Source organism: Ambystoma mexicanum, chromosome 14 (assembly GCF_040938575.1).
Source record: "Ambystoma mexicanum isolate Mex_15411 chromosome 14, UKY_AmexF1_1, whole genome shotgun sequence".
NCBI classification, from domain to species: Eukaryota; Metazoa; Chordata; class Amphibia; order Caudata; family Ambystomatidae; genus Ambystoma; species Ambystoma mexicanum.
In genome coordinates this window covers 27,344,792-27,364,171 of record NC_090940.1, presented here as the reverse complement: position 1 = coordinate 27,364,171, position 19,380 = coordinate 27,344,792, and the positions used below count along the sequence as shown (strand labels likewise).

The 19,380-nt window shown below is 46.2% G+C and overlaps 1 protein-coding gene across 1 annotated transcript in view; it reads left to right on the top strand.

Moving 5' to 3' along the window:
* The first annotated feature begins 316 nt into the window (after positions 1 to 316).
* PSMA6 (proteasome 20S subunit alpha 6) overlaps positions 317 to 19,380 on the top strand; it is a 68,513-nt gene continuing 49,449 nt past the window's right edge. The window contains exons 1-2 of the mRNA XM_069638442.1: positions 317 to 479; positions 7,889 to 7,983. Of these exons, the coding sequence (XP_069494543.1) occupies positions 404 to 479; positions 7,889 to 7,983 (171 nt within the window). The 5' untranslated portion in view covers positions 317 to 403. The remainder of the gene's footprint in view (positions 480 to 7,888; positions 7,984 to 19,380) is intronic.

Below are 19,380 nucleotides of genomic sequence, written 5' to 3'. Positions count from 1 at the left end.
ATCAGCATTGTGCGCCTGCGCGGTAGGGGCGGTCCTCTTAGACTGCTAGCAAAGGGTCGTCTCTAGTTGGCGGTGGCCGCCATCTTGAAACGGTATCCGTGGAGGAAGGATTCAATGGGCCAGACCGTGAAATGCGGCCTCTGCCGGCGGTCAGAGCGAGTCGGTAATATCGTGTATTCCTAATTAGCAAAGCCAAGCTGAGAAGAAATGTACTTTATTTCAAAGCCTAGGTAGTTTGGTCGTTTCCTCCACACGCTAGTGACGCACGCCCCCTGGGCCCGAAGATGACAGCGGCGAGTTGTTCTTTTCTTTCTCTCCATGGCCTCGCCCCTTGCCCCGGAAGTGCAGTGTTGTTCTTCCGGCTGTCTCCCTATGCGGCCCCAGCTCCTGTATCCTGTGCACCATGTCCCGCGGATCCAGCGCCGGCTTTGACCGGCACATCACCATCTTCAGCCCGGAGGGCCGGCTGTACCAAGTGGGTGAGTCCCGGCCGGGGCCGCCGTGTGGCGCAGGGGGACACGGGGAAGCCGGGCTGAAGGTGGGGGCTGAGCCCAGGGCAGAGTGGATGACTAAGGGCTTCTGGACCCGGAGGGATCATGGAGGCCGAGGGGAGCCGCTGCCACTCCCCCTAGGGGGTAGCTGAAGGGTGCAGGGGGTCACATGGGGGTGTAGTGCAGTACAGGGGTGTAGGGCAGTACAGGTGCCAATAAAACATGTTACATGAACATGGGGGTGTAGGGCAGTACAGGTGCCAATAAAACATGTTACATGAACATGGGGGTGTAGGGCAGTACAGGTGCCAATAAAACATGTTACATGAACATGGGGGTGTAGGGCAGTACATGTGCCAATAAAACATGTTACATGAACATGGGGGTGTAGGGCAGTACAGGTGCCAATAAAACATGTTACATGAACATGGGGGTGTAGGGCAGTACAGGTGCCAATAAAACATTTTACGCATGTTGCTACACCAGCACCCCCCCCAAAACCAACGAGCAGCAACTTAGCAGTTACCAAATAAACAAACTAACAAACAATGAGCAATATGTGTCCTAGTTAATTGCTTATGATATGGTTTTCCAATCACACCTGCATACACTTTAAGCATAGTTTAAAAAATTGGAGCTATTTATCGAGCTCAAACCTACATTTTTGAAAGCAGTGGATCAGTTTACAGAGTAATAAAGGAAACTAAACGAAGGGGGAGTAAGGAGGGGTATGAAGCAGGGACCGAGGAATGAAGCAGTGACAATCTAGTAGTCGCATTATTAAACATGTAAACAAAAATTGGTAAACAAATGAGGGTGAATGAACACGCATGCACCTATCAAATTGAATGACGAGCCATAAGCAATTAAACGTGTATTTAGGTGTTGGTAAACTGATTCCCCCCCCCCCCCTCCCTTTCCAATCAACTGTGACATTGACTTTGTAGTTCGGGAATGTGTATAAGGGAGCCTTAGCACATGCATAGGAGACACTGGTCATATAGATGATGTTCAGAGTTGCACCTCCTTGTTGTTGTAGTTTTGAGGCGTGCTTTGGGATGGTCTCTGATCCCCAGAGCTAGTTCTCTCCTCAAGTGGTGATTATTAGCTTAGCAGTTAGCTAGGTGGATGCTGTATAGTTCGCATGCAGTAAGAAATGGGCACTGCAAGACTGCATGTACCAGGGATCTGCTGCTGGCTGTGAGGGCCACACTGAGCATACACTCAATTTTTGTTCAGTTCCTGTACCGAGATCAGGCGTCCTAAAAGAAGCATCCAGGATTGATCTGCCACATTATATCATATCTAGGGACTGCCAGTGTGACCTCTGATCCCAAAACCATCATCTTTGGAAGGTCTTTTCCCCCTCCAAAAAGTGGCTTTATCTGTGTTGGGAGAGCAACACTGGGCTCACCTTAACGCCACCAGAAGCCCTCTTTCCATCTGCCTGAGGGTTCCTGTAGAGGTCAGGGGACCCAAAAGAAGCATCCACAATCGGTCTAGGGACTGCCCCTGTGACCCCTGACAGTTACTTCCCGGTGACGTTGTGTATATAATCAGTCCATTTAGGTGTCCATTCGCCTGCGCATCCAGAGCAAAGGGAAGACAGAGCTAAGGATTGATATATCCTTCTCACTTTCATTCTGTGTTCCCTGTTAGCCCCTGTTTGCCAAGGGTTATCAAAAAAGCCTTGCATACAGTGCACAAACATTCAAATCTAACTCCCAACACTGCTAAAACTATTTGCATACACCTGCACATGCGAGTACCCCCAAGCTTCCTAACTATTGTACTCTTCACACTGTGCTACTCACCCATAATGCATTCACTCCTGCTGCTCCTCCTACCCACCTCTCCCTATGCTTTTTACAATCACACCCCAACTTCCTCCTTTTCTTTCTCTATTATAAAACTCAAAACTCCCACTACTCCCATCTCTCTTCCACCTCCATCCAACAAAGCTGACAAGCTAACCATGCCTCCTCTAACACCTATCCACCTCACAGCTCTTCCTCTGAGACTCGAGGGTATATTTATTTGGACCTCTCTAAACAGCCCTCTGTAGCTTAACATGATATGGTACATCAGCTTTGTTTAGATGGTCCCTTGTCTTTTCATGCTTTCACCAACTGGCTCATAGGACTAGGTGCAACTAGTTCTGTCAATATCGCTCACTTCCAGTTTTCATTCCCAATGCGGAGAAGGAAATCTGCAAATCCTTACGAATTAATACAAAACATATCTTTGTTCTACATAAAATGACAAAAATTAATTACCAAGAAATGCACATTTTGACTTTTTGTTAAAGGAAATGTATACGACACATGCGTTGTGTAAATCCACCAACACTGCCTTCTCCAGCTTCCAATCCCCACTATATGACTGCTTACTTTCGCTGATCAGTCTCAGCATCCTCATCCATGGGTCACCACAGAAATACGCGCTCTCTGCACAGACGTGATGGCTGCTGCGCCAATGGAGTTGTGCCCACTTGCATGAAGATATGGGGATGGGCCTCTATCACTGTAACCAAAATCAGGCCCACCACTTAAGAAACAATTGCACGTTTGTACGTGAAGTAAGTTTATTGTACAATCGGCTGGTGAGGGGCTAGATGACACTGTAGAGTCAATATAACTTGTCTCCCCGAACCACACAAGTTGCCACATTATATACATTTTTGCAACAGTTAAAACACTCCTGTATATATTACAAGCACCCCACCCCCACTGTGTGGTTGGTCTAGACCTACACAAAAGAAATCCAATTCCCCTCTTCTCATTGGTCAAGACATCTTCAGCTCATGTCTTCAACAAACCCTCTTTTAGGATTTGTCCGTGGTAGGTTGTGACTTCATCACATAGCTACATGCACATACAAAAATGCATTGTAAGTCAAAGCTGGTCTGAGACCCCCTAAACATGATTGCACATGGTTTGCACAAATACTTGAAGCAATGTAAGGAGGGGCAGAAAAAACGTTTAACTGTCGATAACCATCTCCCTCACCCTGACTTACTGGCATCTCCGGAAACATTCTAATCTAAATGACTACCAATTCAGCACGCATGGCCTCTGGTGTCATCCTAAGCAAACATTCAAAGCCCATGAAGTATCGGTCACTCTGGCCTCGAGCTTCACTTCACCCCATGTATGTTTGTTCAAAAGCAAATGGCCTGATTCCTCTGTAAACTCCCATGCACTTAAAAAGGTTACATCTGCTGTTGCAATACTGCTAAGCCATAAAAACCCCAGCTGGCTTGACCATCTGCTTAATGTTGCAGTTAATCATTACTTCTCCTTTGCCCGCCACCCTGCAAAACCATTTCCCCCAGTCACTTTAAATTCACCTTGCGAACCAGACTGCAGAGTTTAACAAATTCATAAATAAAAGCGCACACTACATGTAGACTGATAAATTCCCTGTGTATGCATCTCGGTGTGAATGCATGTTCTTCACAGTGTGTTTTCTGTGACAAATCTCCCTCCTCGCATGTGCATTCTGAAACTACCTAGAAGCTGGGCAACAAGGACTTTGTTGCACACCACATCTAGATCGTGTTTCCATTTCATTGGCGGTTTTGACATTTGTCTTACTGTGCGTGTGCAAATGTAATATGTATCAGCTTCAACACAAGGGTACGCTGGAAGTAACGTATCCTATTCACATTAACTGCACTGGATAAATATAAAATTGCAATATCGTACAAATTTCGCTGCACCCCCAGTCACAAATAAGCCGCGTGCACAACGCGAACCCCCTCTTCCTCATTTTTTTACCCTTCCTAACCATCAAAGACCTGCAACTCTACCTCTCCGCCCTGAATTCTACCTAACCTTTGACTCGCTCCAACCATCCTTGCTGGCTATATGGCATCCTAAACTCACTCGTTGCTCATCTCCTTCCCCCAGAAGCCCACTGTCTCTAGAGCTCTTGTTCTCTCTAGGCTGGACTACTGCAACAGCCTCTTTCTAAATCTGCCTGCTTCTACTCTCCGCCCTCTGCAACTCATCCAGAACAGGACTGCAAGATCGTATCTCTCAAGCACTGAATTCTCTGCAGTGGCTGCAAGGATTAAGTTAAAGACCCTCTGCATTTTCCACAAGGCCTTCTGGGGCCTGAGTCCTCATTACCTCCAACTCTCTTTTCGTAAATAACTTCCTACTCGAGCTCTTCGCTCCTCCAACTCCCTCCAGGTCAGTCGCTTCTCCAAGCAACGGTTGGTGGTAGATCTTTCTTCGGCTGGGGCCTCCCTCTGGAACAGCCTCCCTGAAACTTGAGAACCATCTCTGGTTCCGGAAGAATCTCGAGACCTTTCCCTTTGCTTCTGCCTTCTCTCTGGTCACCTGGCTACCCTCTGATTTCGGGCCCAGGTCCCTGCCTGCCCAGTTGCACACCCGCACTGCCTCCTGGCAAGCCTTGCACTTGGGTCGGTATCTGCAACCCTACAGTCCCCCTACCTGAACCTTTGGACACCTGCTGGCCGCACTTCTTTTTGTTTTGATCCCATGTACAGCACTGCCCTTTCCCCTGCACTTGCAAGATCTCAATGTCACTTGCTTAGTAAGATCGTTCTCTGTCCGCCCTCTGTTCCCCCTTCCTTGCCTCGCTGCACCTTGAAATACTTGTGTATAGGCGCGTTACAAATGCCATATCATATCTTAAGTCTATCAATTCCACCCTCGCAGCTAATGACCTAGCTGAATCCTTTGCTGCAAAAATTTACAAAATCAGAGACTCTTTCCTAACCTTCCTCACACTCCTTCCTCCTACATTTTACACTTGCCTACTCTACCATCGTCCTCTGCCTCTATCCCCCACTTGAGCGTCACTAATAGTAAGTGCTATCCCTACCGATTAAGGCTAACCCCTTTTGCTCCTCAGCTAGTCAAGCCTATTGCCCCTTTAGTGGCTTCTCACCTCACTCCAATCTTAAACCCGTTTTTCTACTCGGCTTGCTTTCCCTCCATTTTCAAAACGGCCACGTTCATCTCCTTGAAAAGCAAGGGGCTGACCTGAACCTACCGGCAAACCTTCGCTGTCTTTCCTTCTGCACAGCTCAAAAGGCTTGTGTTCAACTGTATTAACAATTTATTAGACGCCCACAACCTTCGATACCCCCTACAAGCAGGTTTCCGCTCGTCTCACTCCACGGTAACTGCTCTCATGATTGTGTCCAACTTAATTGCCTCTGCTAAGCACTCAAACCTATCATCTACTCTAATTCTCCTTGTCCTGTTCACTGCCATTGACCCCATCAATTATTCTGATCTCTTTAATGCTCTTTTCTTCTTGGGATTCGCGATCAAGCCCATGCCTGGGTTTAATCCTACCTTGTACCTCCACGATTCTGTCTCCTGGAGCAACAACACCTCTCAAATCACTCCTCTGTTGGTGTTCCACAAGGCTTATTCTTGGGTCTGCTCCTCTTTTATCTCTACACCTCTGCTCCTGGGGCACTAAACTTCTTCTTCCAACTCTTCACGGACGACCCAAATCTTATCTTTTCCTGAGCTCTCCTCTGATCTCTCTATCAAAATGTTAAACTGTCTCTCTGCTATTAAATATTGAATGCCTTTGCATTCTCTGTTAAACTTTGCCAAAACAGAGGTGCTCTTCTTCCATGCCAATAGCTCTTTCCTCTTCCTCTGCAAATTTATTTCTCACCTGACGCTCTCCCCTGCTCTTTTTTTGCTAGAAACCAAAGCATCCTCTGACCCTTCACACACCTGCTCTACTTTCATCTCCAAAACTGGAACGGCAGCTCGCCTCGACTTAATAAATATTAGGAAAATCGGGCACCTCCTTCCTTTCCATACTGCCAAGCATCTCTTAACCACACTTGTCTTCTCTAAACTGGACTACTGTCCCAGGATCCTCTTTTGTCTCCCCAACTATGCTTTCTGTCCTCTCGACAAGATCATTAACTTCGCTACCAGGACTCTATTTGAACTCCCTCACCTCCCACCTACTTCCTTGTACCTCACCAGGCCGTGTATGGCTGATGATGCGGAACGGGGCCAGATTTAAATTTCATCTCCTGGTTCATAAATCTATCCACGGCAAGGCACCACTGTGTCTGTCCAACTCTGCTCTGGCTCCTCGACCTCCCGGTGCATCCTCTTGCTTCCTTTCCTTGTTGCTCCACTTGCATAGAATTCTCTTCCCCGGACATCGGAAAAACATTTGACACGCATGTGTCCTAGCCTCTGTTGCCCTCTTAACCTACCTCTCTGCCTACTAGTTAACACTTTTATCTCGTCCCTAACCTGCTTCTGTCCCTCACTTCCTTGGCCTCCACTGAGGCACTTCACCCATCATGGTTACATCCTGAGCACAGCTTTCCGTAGCTGCACTTACCAATGACGGTTGTCCTTAATATATGTAGGTCCACTTTTATATTGTCCCCGGTGACTGTTCAATTTACTCCCCTCCCCAACCTGGTTAGAATGTCCCTTTTTAGGGAGGATTTGTTCTTACCTGATTTTCATTGGTAGGCTACAAGTATGCGCCTATGATATATTGGAAGACGCTATTTTTGTACAAAGTTGGTAAGATATCCTATTAATGCATTTATTGTATTTTTTTTCCCCTGCTACTGGATTGTCTGTCTTCTATGTTCTACATTAAGAGGTTAATAGGCAAACAAAAAATGCCCCAACTGACCCTGATGTAAGAAGCTCACTGCTTTCTGTCAAATCTGATTTCTTAATGTACGTTCTTTTGTGATCAAAAGAGCATTGTTCCTCCTCTTTGTGTGTGTACATAAATAAATTGGTTAAAGTTACTTGGATGCATTGGAAGGAGCGGCGGGGGGCACGTTTTGCGTAAGTGTCCTTTCAGAACAATGGCGGTTATCATGTGTGACAGGGCTGGTCTTCAATTTCTAAGTCCCCTAAAACACATCCCTCAGCTTCCTCTCCTGGGTGAGAGGTGCACGTCAGTACACACTTCCCCAAGACCAGTCTTGCAAGCCTCTTGAAGCCTGCTATCGTGCATTCATATGTGTGGGATAATATGCAGCACCATCGAAGGTGCTAATGGAACACTCTGAACCGTGGCAGAGCGTGCAGGCATATACCATGGGGAAATAGTAGCACTCCAATATATCTGGGCTCACCCCCACAAAACACAGGGTGCCGCATGCAAAAGTACAAACTCCTTGTGTTATCCGAGTGTCCTGGCCTGAATGATGTAAGTAACATCTTAGTGACTGTCTACACTCGGGGTTCACGCAGCCCCCCCCCCCCATCTCCCCTGCAGGCAGAACCCTTTATTGTCTCAACATAAAACTTCAGCCAGTCTTTGGTGTGCTCTCACTAATGGAGCATTAATGTCTTAATAGGGTGGGACTTTGCCATCATTGAGACTTTTTTTCTCTTTTTTTTTCTTCACAGAATATGCTTTCAAGGCGATTAACCAGGGTGGCCTTACTTCTGTGGCCGTGCGAGGCAAAGACTGCGCCGTGATGGTCACACAGAAGAAGGTGCCGGTGAGTATGGTTCATTATTGCGGCAGCATTGATCACCTTCTCTCTGGTGGGTGCAGGTAGGGTCCTCCTGAAAGAGGGAATGGCAGTCCTGTATGCCGTGAGCTCACACAGTCCCTGAGATGGAAGGGAGAGCGAAAGATGAGGCACCTAGTAGATGCCCGGCTACACAGACTGTTGGTGTAAGGGACGCACTTGCCTGTGTATTCTTTGTGATGGGCTTGCTAATGAACTTCTTCCTCCCACCAACCCTTCAGTTTAGCCTGGGTGGGAGATGGTTGTAACTGGTGCCATTAGACAGAAATATGTTATTCTAGGCTTGGTCAATGTTTCCATCAACATTTGTATTTGTTGGGCAAGAGGGTGTTTGCTTCCATCAGAAACTGCGACATGACTACAAATGTGAGCGGAGCCACGCAGGCCTCTTTACAAACTGGGAAGCTGTAGATTAGTGGGGGAGGGGGGGAGTTTAGGGTTCCTGTGGAAAGAGAAGGGTGCTGCTACAGGCTCAAAGCAACATTCTTTTACTATATATATATTTGCAATGGGTACAGTTAATGCCCTTGTACAATGTTTTTCTGCAGTGGGGGCTATGCCTCTACTGGCTTTTAATGGGACTTTGAGGTCCTTGAGAGTGGTGTGTTTTTCTCTGTTAGAGCGAGTTCTTATAGTGGGCGCGGGGATAATGGAGCAGACAGTGGGGCATGGTTGCAGGATGTGTGAAAGACTTTCTGGTGGAGTAGGGTTTGCGATGTGGTAATTAGGGGGATATTGGCCTGGCCAGCTAGGAGTGGCCTTTATTAGTAGGATGAGGGCATCATGTAGAGAGCAGCAAGTGTGGAGTGTGTGGGCGTGTAGGAGGGGAGCATAGACGTTTGTAGAGGGACCTACTGTTTCAGGTATTGACAAGAATCCAACCACCACCTAGGCAATCTCAGGGTTTTCATTTTCAAATGTCCATGGCTGTTTCAGAGACATTGCGTGTGGTCACACTGAGAGGGTTCCTGCTTCTTCTGACCTCCACGTGGGCTTCCTCCGCCCTATCATGTTTCCCTTCTCCATGGTATGATCTCCCAGGTTGTAATCGGTGATAACTGCCTTCGCTATACCTCTTTCTAAGTGATGTCCTAAAGGCTGTGGCTTTTTCAGTCCATCTCCCTCTGGGACTTTCTAAGGGATCCTGGTTTTCTGGGAAAAAAATGTGGTCTTTTTGTTTTCTGCCTTTTCATGGTCTGTTCTTTCTCGCTCTCTCCAAAACACTGCCACTTGTCTCTGCTGCCTAGTCTTTTCGTCCTCCAGCTCCGCTCTCGTCCACACAAAAAAACTTGTCTTTGGTCTGGCCTCGCTTGGTTTTTATAGCCCAGGTGGCCCCTGTGCTATTGGTCATCCCGGCTCCTCTGGGTATTCCCAGTTACCTTAGGCCCTGTTGCCGACTAGATATTATCCCAGGGTTTTTAAAAGGTTTGGTTGGCCCTCCCCTTTGGCGTTTCCGGCTGGGCTCACAGCCATCGCCTGAGTAAACGGTTCGTTCTTGCCGCTTTGGTCTTCTCCAGTAATGTTTCTCGACCCTCCTTGCCTGGACCAGTCTGTTGGTGCGCTTTGCTGTTTGTTTAGTCCCTGGAGTTAGGTGTTCCATGGGGCATTGCTTAGAATGACCAGTTTGCCTCTGTGCTGGATTTTCTTGATTGCTGTCTGGGCATTTTGGGGGTGTGGTTCTGAAATATAAATTCACGAAACCTCGCTATAACTGAGGCCGATAGACCTTGTTGAGGCGGTCAGAGGGCAGGAGTACTGATGTTAATGATTTTGGGGGGGGGGCTGGGTTTCCTCTCACCGTCTCTAGCGCTGTCTCTCGGATAGGCCAGGCTTTGGCAATGGCTTGGGAGGCTGCCTACCCCTAGCTGAGAGTGGTCTCGGTTCCCTTCTCGTATGACCCTGCACCGTTGCAGTAGCCAGCAATGCAGAGAGCACCCATCATGGAGTAGGGGGCATGTGTGGGAGAGTGGCATGGACGTTTGTAGAGGGATTTAGGAGCACAGAGGGCTGCCAGAGTGGAGTTTGGGGGGGGGGGGTATATGTGAGAGACAGCATGGAGGTTTGTAGAGGGAAGTAGGTGGGCAGATGTGGGAGACCAGCATGATGATGGGTCTCAGTTGTAAATCATGGATAAGAGAGCAGAGGGATTGGGCAAGGAGGAGACTAGAGCAGTAATCGAGACAACTGGGGGTCAGAGTGTAGAGCATGGCCTTAATAAAGTGTCTGGTGACGTGATGACCGTCTTACTGATTTTCGTGAAGTTTAACCTGGCCGCTGTGGTACTTGGGTAATGAAATTGCTGGGGTTATTGTCCTATCAAAGGAGACCAGGGTGGGTGGGGTGATAAAGGGGAGGAACATGACTTGCCTCTTGGAACGGTTGATCATGAAGCATCCAAGTCTATTCAGTGGCGAAGGGGGGAGGTCAGAGGTAAAGGAGAATGCGTCATTGTTGCTGATATTCAGAGACTGAGAACAGCTGAGAGGCAGTTATTCTGTGATCTGGAAAGCAGTGGGCCTAGGGGAGGAACCTGTAACGGCGAAGAGAGGGTGGTCAGCGGCGTCAAGTGGCAGGCAGAGGAATAGCGATACACACTACTCCTTCAAGGATGTTTACCAACCACACAAGCATCCATGTTGCGATGCGTCTTTGCTCTTTGGTGTTTTGCTTCCTAAAACATATTTTACTATTCTAAGAAATGTGTTTAGCACTTTGAGGCCATTAGACACTTAATATCAAGTAACAAACCATTATTGCTGGGCGTTTGAGGGGCAAGCGTAGACTTGCTCTTGAGCACGCTAGACCTTGAAGCGTCTGTTCATGTCACTGGTGCTTTGTGTGAATCTTTGCCTCTATGGTTTGCTTCCGGTGTTTGGGCGGACAGTGGTTTATTTTAGGAAGCCTTTTTGTTTGTTTTTTTTTTACTTTGCTGCGATCTGTGCTTTTCTTTTCTTGATCCGATTAAAAACATAAATTATGAAAAGGAGTCAAGGTGAGGGTCCTGTGGGCCAGAACCCACAGACTTGACACTAACGTAATTTGTGCTTTCAGTGACTTTCCCAAGGATATTCTTGTAGTCGAGCGCTTAGTTGCCTGTGGGTTATAGTGCCTCCTTTCTCCCCTTACACTACATATTTACTTCTTAAAGATGTATATTCTTCTCAGTATGCTTTTTTCTTTAAAAAACGTTCTTGTGCAATGAGGGCTGGTGCACAAGAATGCCCTATATGATCTATTGTGTGATTCTAGCTGTTGCACAGTTCTCATTCTATGCTTTAGTGGATGATAATTACAGGTCCACAGTTGTATAATTGGAAATTAAGAATGTCGGGTGGAGGGGTCGAGTAAACCAGTCTCTTCCTATTACAACCCATCCATCCTACTCATCTGGAAGGAATACGAAAATGTACACCATTAATAAAAGGCACTCTTGACCCACCCTTGTAACGAAAAGCACAGAGAAAGCGGACATTAGAACGAAGGAGCATCTCTGGGTTTGTAGAGGGGTGCTCGGGCCAGAACCAACATTTCATCCTCATTAGAAATGCCTCTAGAGCAGGGGGGCTAAAGTCACTAGCATCCTTTAAGACAGACCAGTGGTACAAGCCCTCTTCAGATAACTTGTATTTCTTGTTTTTCAAGGCTCAGCCGCATCGAGCCATGCTTTTTGGCATCCAACTGGGACTCTGGGTGTTCTTGGTGTTGGGCCGTGGAGCAGCTGCATGTTCCACAGCGATGGCTTGCGGGTGGAAAATGCTGAGATCAGCAGGTGTTGGGTTGGCTGCTAGGCTTGCCTTTGGCAGGTAGTTGGCTGGACTGGCTCAACATGGTACTGAAACTGCTTGGTTCTTGAAGAGTCTGTTAATTAGGTCACGTCGAGTTGTGGGTGCTGGAAGATTGGGGGGGGGGCTATTCTCCAATGCGACGGCTGAGCTTCAGCATTGGCAAACTCGGTTACGGAGGTGAACGTGTGTCAAAATTGAAGAGGACTCAGTGATTTGGAGAGCTGGGGGGAAACCCGTTCCAGGGTGTTGCTGCAAAGTGAGTCCTTTCTTCTGCTCTTCTAACCGGGAAGGTCTTTATAGAGAACTTGCAGGATTTGTCACCTCCAGTGAGCAGCGCCCTTGGTATCTGTCTCGCTTGCTTTGGGCCGTGTGCAGCCTGATCATCCCAAGAAGGCCTTTGGGATCTAAAAGGGAGAGAGCTTTTCCTCTCCCATCGTGCTTCTGGTCTTCTCCGGACAGGAAGCTAGCGGCCCCTGGCAAAGTCCAAGATGGAGAGACCCTCTCCTCTCGCCTACACTAACCCCTCCCCTGCCTCTGTCTGCCGCCATCAAAGGGTCCCTAGTAATTGGCAATCTGGTGTTAGGTGGCCATTGTAGTCTTTGAAGCATTGGTTTCTTGGATATCTTCCAGGTAGTATTGAGTGTCCTGAAGGAAGGTGACAGCCCTTCCAGGGGGATCAGAGTTCTTTCCTGGCTGTACCCAACATGTTTGTTGTGGGTACACCCTGCCCAGACAGGTTAATATTTAGCGGGCCCTATCATGAGTTACTGGTTACCCAGCTGGCAATAAATGACATCAAATGCTTGACTGTGTGTGTGGAATGTCTGTAGACCATATGTCAAGACTAGACCTGGTTTGTATTTGGAGATGAACTGTTGCCACAGCCTGCTGAGTACAGTTCTGATATGTTGCACCAGAGGTGCATACAGTGAAAAGCCACCTGTCTGTCGGAAGCTTGTGCTACAGCAGCTGTGTTCAGAAATACATGTGACCTTTGAACCTGCCCTGCCGCCTCTGCAGGCCAGATGATGGTCATAGCAAGTTACATGTGTGCATTGTGCTTTTTGGCATGGAACATTATGAAAGAGGCTCGGATTAGCATATCTCGCTTTCAGAAACCGAATTGCCTGCATCATTCTACTATTTTTTTTTTTAAAAAAAAAAGGTAATGTTAAAGGTTCTTATACCGGGCTCTGTTGCCACCTGTGTGGTTTCTTGGTGCTCTGACAGATCTGCAAAGCAAAGTGGAGAGGGCGGGTTGGTTAGTCGGAGTCAGCAGGAGAAGAGAGCAAGGGAGCTGTGATGTGCTGTAGGCAGCTTCAGTTTGGTTGACACTGTTCGGTGTGCTAGGCTTGTTTTTGACCATGGGCTGTTCTGCATGCCAATATGTGGTTTCTTTCGTCGTGCTGGTGTAGTGAACTGTCTGTGTTTATTTCAAGGTTTAATCAACATAGGTAAAACACACCTATTTTTCAATATGGGCCTCATAGTCACATTAGTGAAAAATGGGTGATGTTTTCCGAATAAATCTATGGATTTTAGGTGCAGGGGAGAACCAACTGTCCGGGCACATGGACTGTGTAAATATATACACCAAAACAAAGTTCCCAATCTATGGGAACTCCCGTCCCCTGCACACTCTCAATGGCTTAACTCCAGCCAAACAATTCTATATTATTGTTGTGCATATGTTGCAGAACACAATTTCAAGGATTTTTTTAAAATAAAGGATAAATAATTTTCAAACATTTGAGCAAACAATTGTTCTTTGTGAACAAATTCCAACCAGTTTCTTTGCAGTCATTACTTTAATAAAAAAAAAAAACGCGTTTCTAACTTTAATGCTCTTCTCCAGGGGTGGTTATATTCGTGAAGAGTACTGTAACAGAAAAGAGACAATATAATTGGTACTTGTGTTTACAATTCTTATGGTTCCAAAATAATTGAACCTATATCTGTGTATAGTGTTGTGGTTCAACAGGAGCTCAAAAGCAATCTGTTCGAATTAAACGGTAAATAAAATGTCCATATCTGACCACTATGTCGTTATAGGCTGAAATAGTGATCACCTGTCTGAAAGATTTTCTAATGCTCAAACTTCTTTCTCGTTATGCACGGTTTCTGTTGGTAAATATCATATTCGAAGTCTAAACGGAAAACCCTTTAACAGGCCATTAATTAATCATGTTAATTATGTAGCAGGAGTGAATACTTACCTAAACGTGCTAACACTGTTGTGCAGATACTATGGGTGGGCCATCGAAAAATATAATGGTGTAAATTCGTCTGAGTCCTCACCACAACGCCTATAGGAAATAATGATATACGTGTTAAAGGTATTGTCATCAATCATATATTATAATACTACTAGAATGTGCGATGTGAGCATTCACTTACTGCGGTCTGGGAGACCGTTATGTGGTGAGAGAAAATGTCGCTGGATGATAAGTGGGGCACTAACAGCAGATGCCAGTCAACCTACAAAGAATTCAGAAACTCGAATGAGGCTGTAATTGGATGCTGTCAGGATTTAGTAAAGAATAAGGACAGGCCACCATCAACTGTATACACTAACTTTTATTTAGACATCTCCCAGCTTCTTCGAGGATTCAGCGGGTGGATACTTAATAAGCCACAGTGAGAATATTGTAGACAACAATAATAAATGTGGGTGGGGGGGGGCTTATTTCCTAGCCTCTCCCCAGGTTTCTCCAATTTAGCTTGGCCTGATAGTCTCTCAAAATGCTCGTTCTAAATATTGTCACAGGAGACCAGTGCTTTCTTTTATGGCCTCTCACAATCTTCCTTGTACATATTGTTTCACGGGACCGGGGCTTGCTTTTACATCCTCGCACTGCTCTTCTGATGCGCAGGCCCCTTTCCCCGGCATCTTGCTAGACGCTCCAAAGGGGTTACTTGAGCCCTCAACACGGGCCAACAACTCACGGCTACTGCTAGGCCGTTCTCCGAACTTGCTCCTTGCCGTCGCCTGGACTTCCTCTCTTCTCCCTGATAGCCATTGGTGTGGGCGTGCTGAGACCTATCTCTCCGCCTCACTCGCCTCCTGGCAGGGAACAAGCAACAAAAACAAAAGAAAAGCACTGGTCACTTTTTGGACTGCTGTGGTCCCGTCCCGGACCCATCAATCATCCTTATGCCCCCTTGTGTTTTCTGTGCTGCCTAATTGGATGGCCACCAAGGTTAGGTGTCAAGATGAAGGATTTGTACTTACTATGTGGATAGAATTCTGTCTCCCGACCGGCCAGCGATCCATGTATCCAAAGATGGCTACCATTATAAACAAAGCGTGATTAATACGTGATGACGTCGCCATGCTCGTTTGTTGTTTAAGCCTACATAGACTGACCTGGTGAAACGTATTAGTAATCTAATGTGAGAGGAATGTTTTTTTTAATTTATTGGTATTTCATAAAGCACTCACACAGCCCAGGTGCATCGAGGCGCTGTTACAGGAAGATGTCTTAGTTGCAGCACAAGAGTGGGCTATCGGTTACATCGGATATATATGAATGTCAGTGACATGCTGGCAGATACGGAAGTGTAAACCAGTGGAAGTGTTTGTGATTCGAATAAGTACGTGACACATATGGGGTGAATTGAGTAAATATGGTAGAAATATCTGTTACGTGTTAATCTGGTAAGGCAATGTTTGCAAATTGCAAAGCGATGACCTCTGCACCTGTGTGGGACACCTCTCATATAATTGCGACCAACCTGGTTGCTGATCACCCAATAGTAGTTAGAAAATGTGATGCTAGGAAAAGGTGTAGACACAGATACATATTGAAATCTGTAGCTACATATGAATCGATCCTCAGGAACCTCGAGTAGATTGTGCAAGCTTTAGATGTTACAATGTTTCTGACAAGATTGTGATTACAGGTTTATATTCAATCAACCAGGTATGTTATGCCCCACTTCTTTAGCTAGTTGTGAATAGAACTCCTAGACATATATATCTGAGTATATGAATAACATTTCTGTGATGTTGTATCTATGTTGGACCAATATATTCTAAAGGTTTCCCCAACGTATCTGAAAAGTCGAAAATGCAGTCCATCTGGATGGCGTATGTGTAATTGCCAGTCAAGGTGTTGTCACTATTCGACTAGCCCCACTTTTAGTTGTGTAGATCCCATGTAACTGGTATGGTAGTCCCTTTGAATCTAGCGGGTGGGTCCCAGAAGAACTCTTGTGAAGCCAACTTGTGCCTGGTCCAATAGTTGGTCTTTTTTCTGTGTGTTCCAGTGTTTGTCCGTATACATAGGTCTCTAATAGTTTTGCTGTGTTGCGAATGTTTGAGATCGGTCTGTAGTTGAGGTCTTCCACGGACCCTGCTTTGTCCTTGAGGAGGTTTGATGTCTGTGGATTTGAACTCTTGATTATTTTCCCTGTTGAGAGCGATAGATTGAAGAGGTTTAAGCAGCATTCCGATGGTGCTCCTTGTATAAGGATTGCTTTATAGATGTCTGGTGGCCAGGGGTCCATAGGCAAGTCTGTCTTGTTGCTTTTATTTTTTTTTGGTTAATTTTTTTTTAACTACGCTGAGGAGCTTTTCTCTTAACATTTAGGTGAAGCTGTTTGGTTTGTTCTGTGTTCCTGCAATGGATAGGGGGTGGTTTACGGTCTGGTTAATTGGTCTAGTTTGAATGATCCGGTGTAAGTTGAAAACGTTATTTTTAAAATTATCTGCAAGATCATCACATCATTGTTGTGACGGCACTGGTGTGGTGTTGCATCTGGGTGGATTTCTCATCTCGTTTACGATTTTGAATAGTTCTTTCTTTGTGTTGGTGGCTTTTATGATCCGGTCCCTGTAGTATTTAATTTGGCTTTCTGAGTTTCCTTTATTTAAGCTCCGATTTTGTTTCTGAAAGCTTATTCTTTTGTCTTGATCCTAGTCTTTCCTCCATTCTTCTAGTTTCCGTTTTTTTCATTGTAGGTTTGTGGTGCATGAACCAACTTGCCACAGCTTTCTTTCGTGATGGGACGAGGGGCTTTTCCGGGGAGATGCTATCAATTGATTCGGCAAACCATTTCTGTGTTATGTGGTTTTGATAACCACCCCCTACCCCCCACCCACTTCTTGTTACTGCACTTGCACGATCCGAATGACACATGGCCTAGTAGGACCGCTTTTTGTTTTATTCATCTCTGTTCAAACCCCTCGCCCCCCCAACCCCCTTTTGTCTTGTGGCGCCTTGAAACACCTTTTGCTGTATAGGTACATTATAAATAGGCAAATAAAATGATCAGGTGTTCTTGTTTAATTAATGGCCAGGTTTGCGATGGGGTCTATGAAGGTTGCGTCAAAATCTAAAGAGCTCCAGCTATCCTAGCCTCGCCATGTGGCATTCTGTCAAAGCACTCTGCTTCTCTGGACCTCCCCGCAGCCTCTTCTATGCTGCACCCTCAGTGTGACTCACCGGTCATAACCCCCACCCACGTGTGCAGCAGTGACTGTTTTGGTGAGTATTACTTGGCTGCTGTGATAATTCTGGGGGGGGGAATGTTAGCTTTGTCCGCCTGATCCCTTCCCGAATGTAGTTTTTTTCACCTCGCAGAAAGGTCCCCCGGGCCACCCCGGTGCTATGTGTCTGGCCATCAGAGTCCGTCTTGTGCTCTGGGGGTGGAGGGGGCAGGGTTGCCGAGTGCAACGGATGTCGGCCAGTTTCCGTTGCCATGTGCGGTTTTGAGAGTAGGGGTTGGTAGGTGTCTGAGAAGTTCAGTGAACCAGGTACACCGCTCCCCTCCCTAGGTGGGGATTTTTCAGAGGAAGCTGTGGGGTGTGTGGTCGCCCTGGAGGAAGCTTTTCTGCGCCTGAGTAACCGCATCTTCGAAAGTTCCCTCGAATCCCGTGCCCTAGGGGGTGGGATGTCTCCGAGGTTGGAAAGTACCTCCCAGGGCTTCTGTGTCCCCACTGCATGAAGACAGTGTGTGTTTTGAGTGTTGATTTGGGCTGCACGGAGTGGCGTTTGTTTGGTAAAATGCGTTGCGAGTTGTGCATTTTATAGAACGTGTGTTAACGTACACTGGGCCAAACTACTACCCACACAGCGAAGGCGCTCATCAAACTGCCCCACCTGCACTCCGTGCATTGGCCTTTGTGTGACTTCGTTTCTGCCCCCTCATATATGCATGTATAGCGCCCTCCCCTAGCATTTGTGTTTGTGCTAGGTTTGCACACATAGGCATGTAGCGTGCAGGGTTGGAGTAAGAAATCAAATAGCAACGGTTCACATCTTTTTTTTTTCCATCTTTATTTAATTAAAACAACTATAAACAATAACTACAGTGGCGAGAATCACAAAAATAACAATATTCCAACAATTCATAAAATACAACGTATCAACCACATAGCAAAGAACCTCATCCAGAATTCCCACCCTAAATCCAAAACATAATAAAGATACTCAGATGCAACAGAACACCACCAACTCCCGCCCTAACCCTTATATTAACCAGTGTTCACATCTTAATTAGCAATGTAAACCAATCGAAGTGCTCTCACAAGACGCCCCGGGAATGTCTCCAGACCTGTAGGCTGCACCCCCCGCTGGCAAGGTAGCCTTTGATGGCCATTGTGTGTAGGGGAGGGATAGGGCGATGGCTTCGAAGGTGTGCCACAGGGGCCCTCGCACAGCTGGTGTGCGCGTGCGCCGTTGGCTCTCTGCAGTGTGTTCAGTATGAACTCCCTTGGGCTCCCGGATTATCGTTCCCGGTGGAAGTCTGCCCGGTTATTGCAGTGTAATCGAGCGGAGCGTTCCCACTCATAGATAAATATGGTAGGTCATGCTCAACATTGGGGGTCTGTGTTTAAATAGAGCAGGGGCTATATGAAGTATATATGAAATGCTAACTACCCCTGTCTTCTGTTTCATGCTACAAATTACAGACTTTGCATTATGACATCCGATGATAGTAGTATGTACCATCATATTAAATACCCAGACTATACCAAGCAGAACTGTTGCTTAATTCATTTTATTTTCAACAGTAATTTTTGTTACAGCTTTTTTATATACAATACATCACATTAGTTTAAAAAAAAACATTTTTCAAGGGTTATACATAGATAATGGCATCCCAAAAACATATTGGCTTGAGAAAAATTTCTCTGTATGTAGAAAAGTGAAAAAGAATTGGTTTTGAAACAAAGATGTTTGTAACAGAATGCTATATTAAGTGTACCAATCTATGTATAGTCCTTGACATTTTTTTAATAGTGTGATGTATATAAAAAAAAAAGCTGTAACAAAGAAATTACGGTTGTAAATGAATTAAGCAACAGTTATCCTTGGTATAGTCTGGGTATTTTAATATGATGGTACATACTACTGTCAACTGATGTTATAATACAAGGTCTGTAATTTGTACCATGAAACAGGAGACGGGGTAGTTTGCATTCCCACACGTGGCAGCAGCGACTGGACAGGTCCAACGCCCCGCCCACAGCAGCCACACAAGACTCCGCCCATGTGCACACGGCCCCGCAAACTGCAGGGGTAAATCAACAAACGCAATGTGATGTCAGAAATGTACAGTTCAACCTGAAATA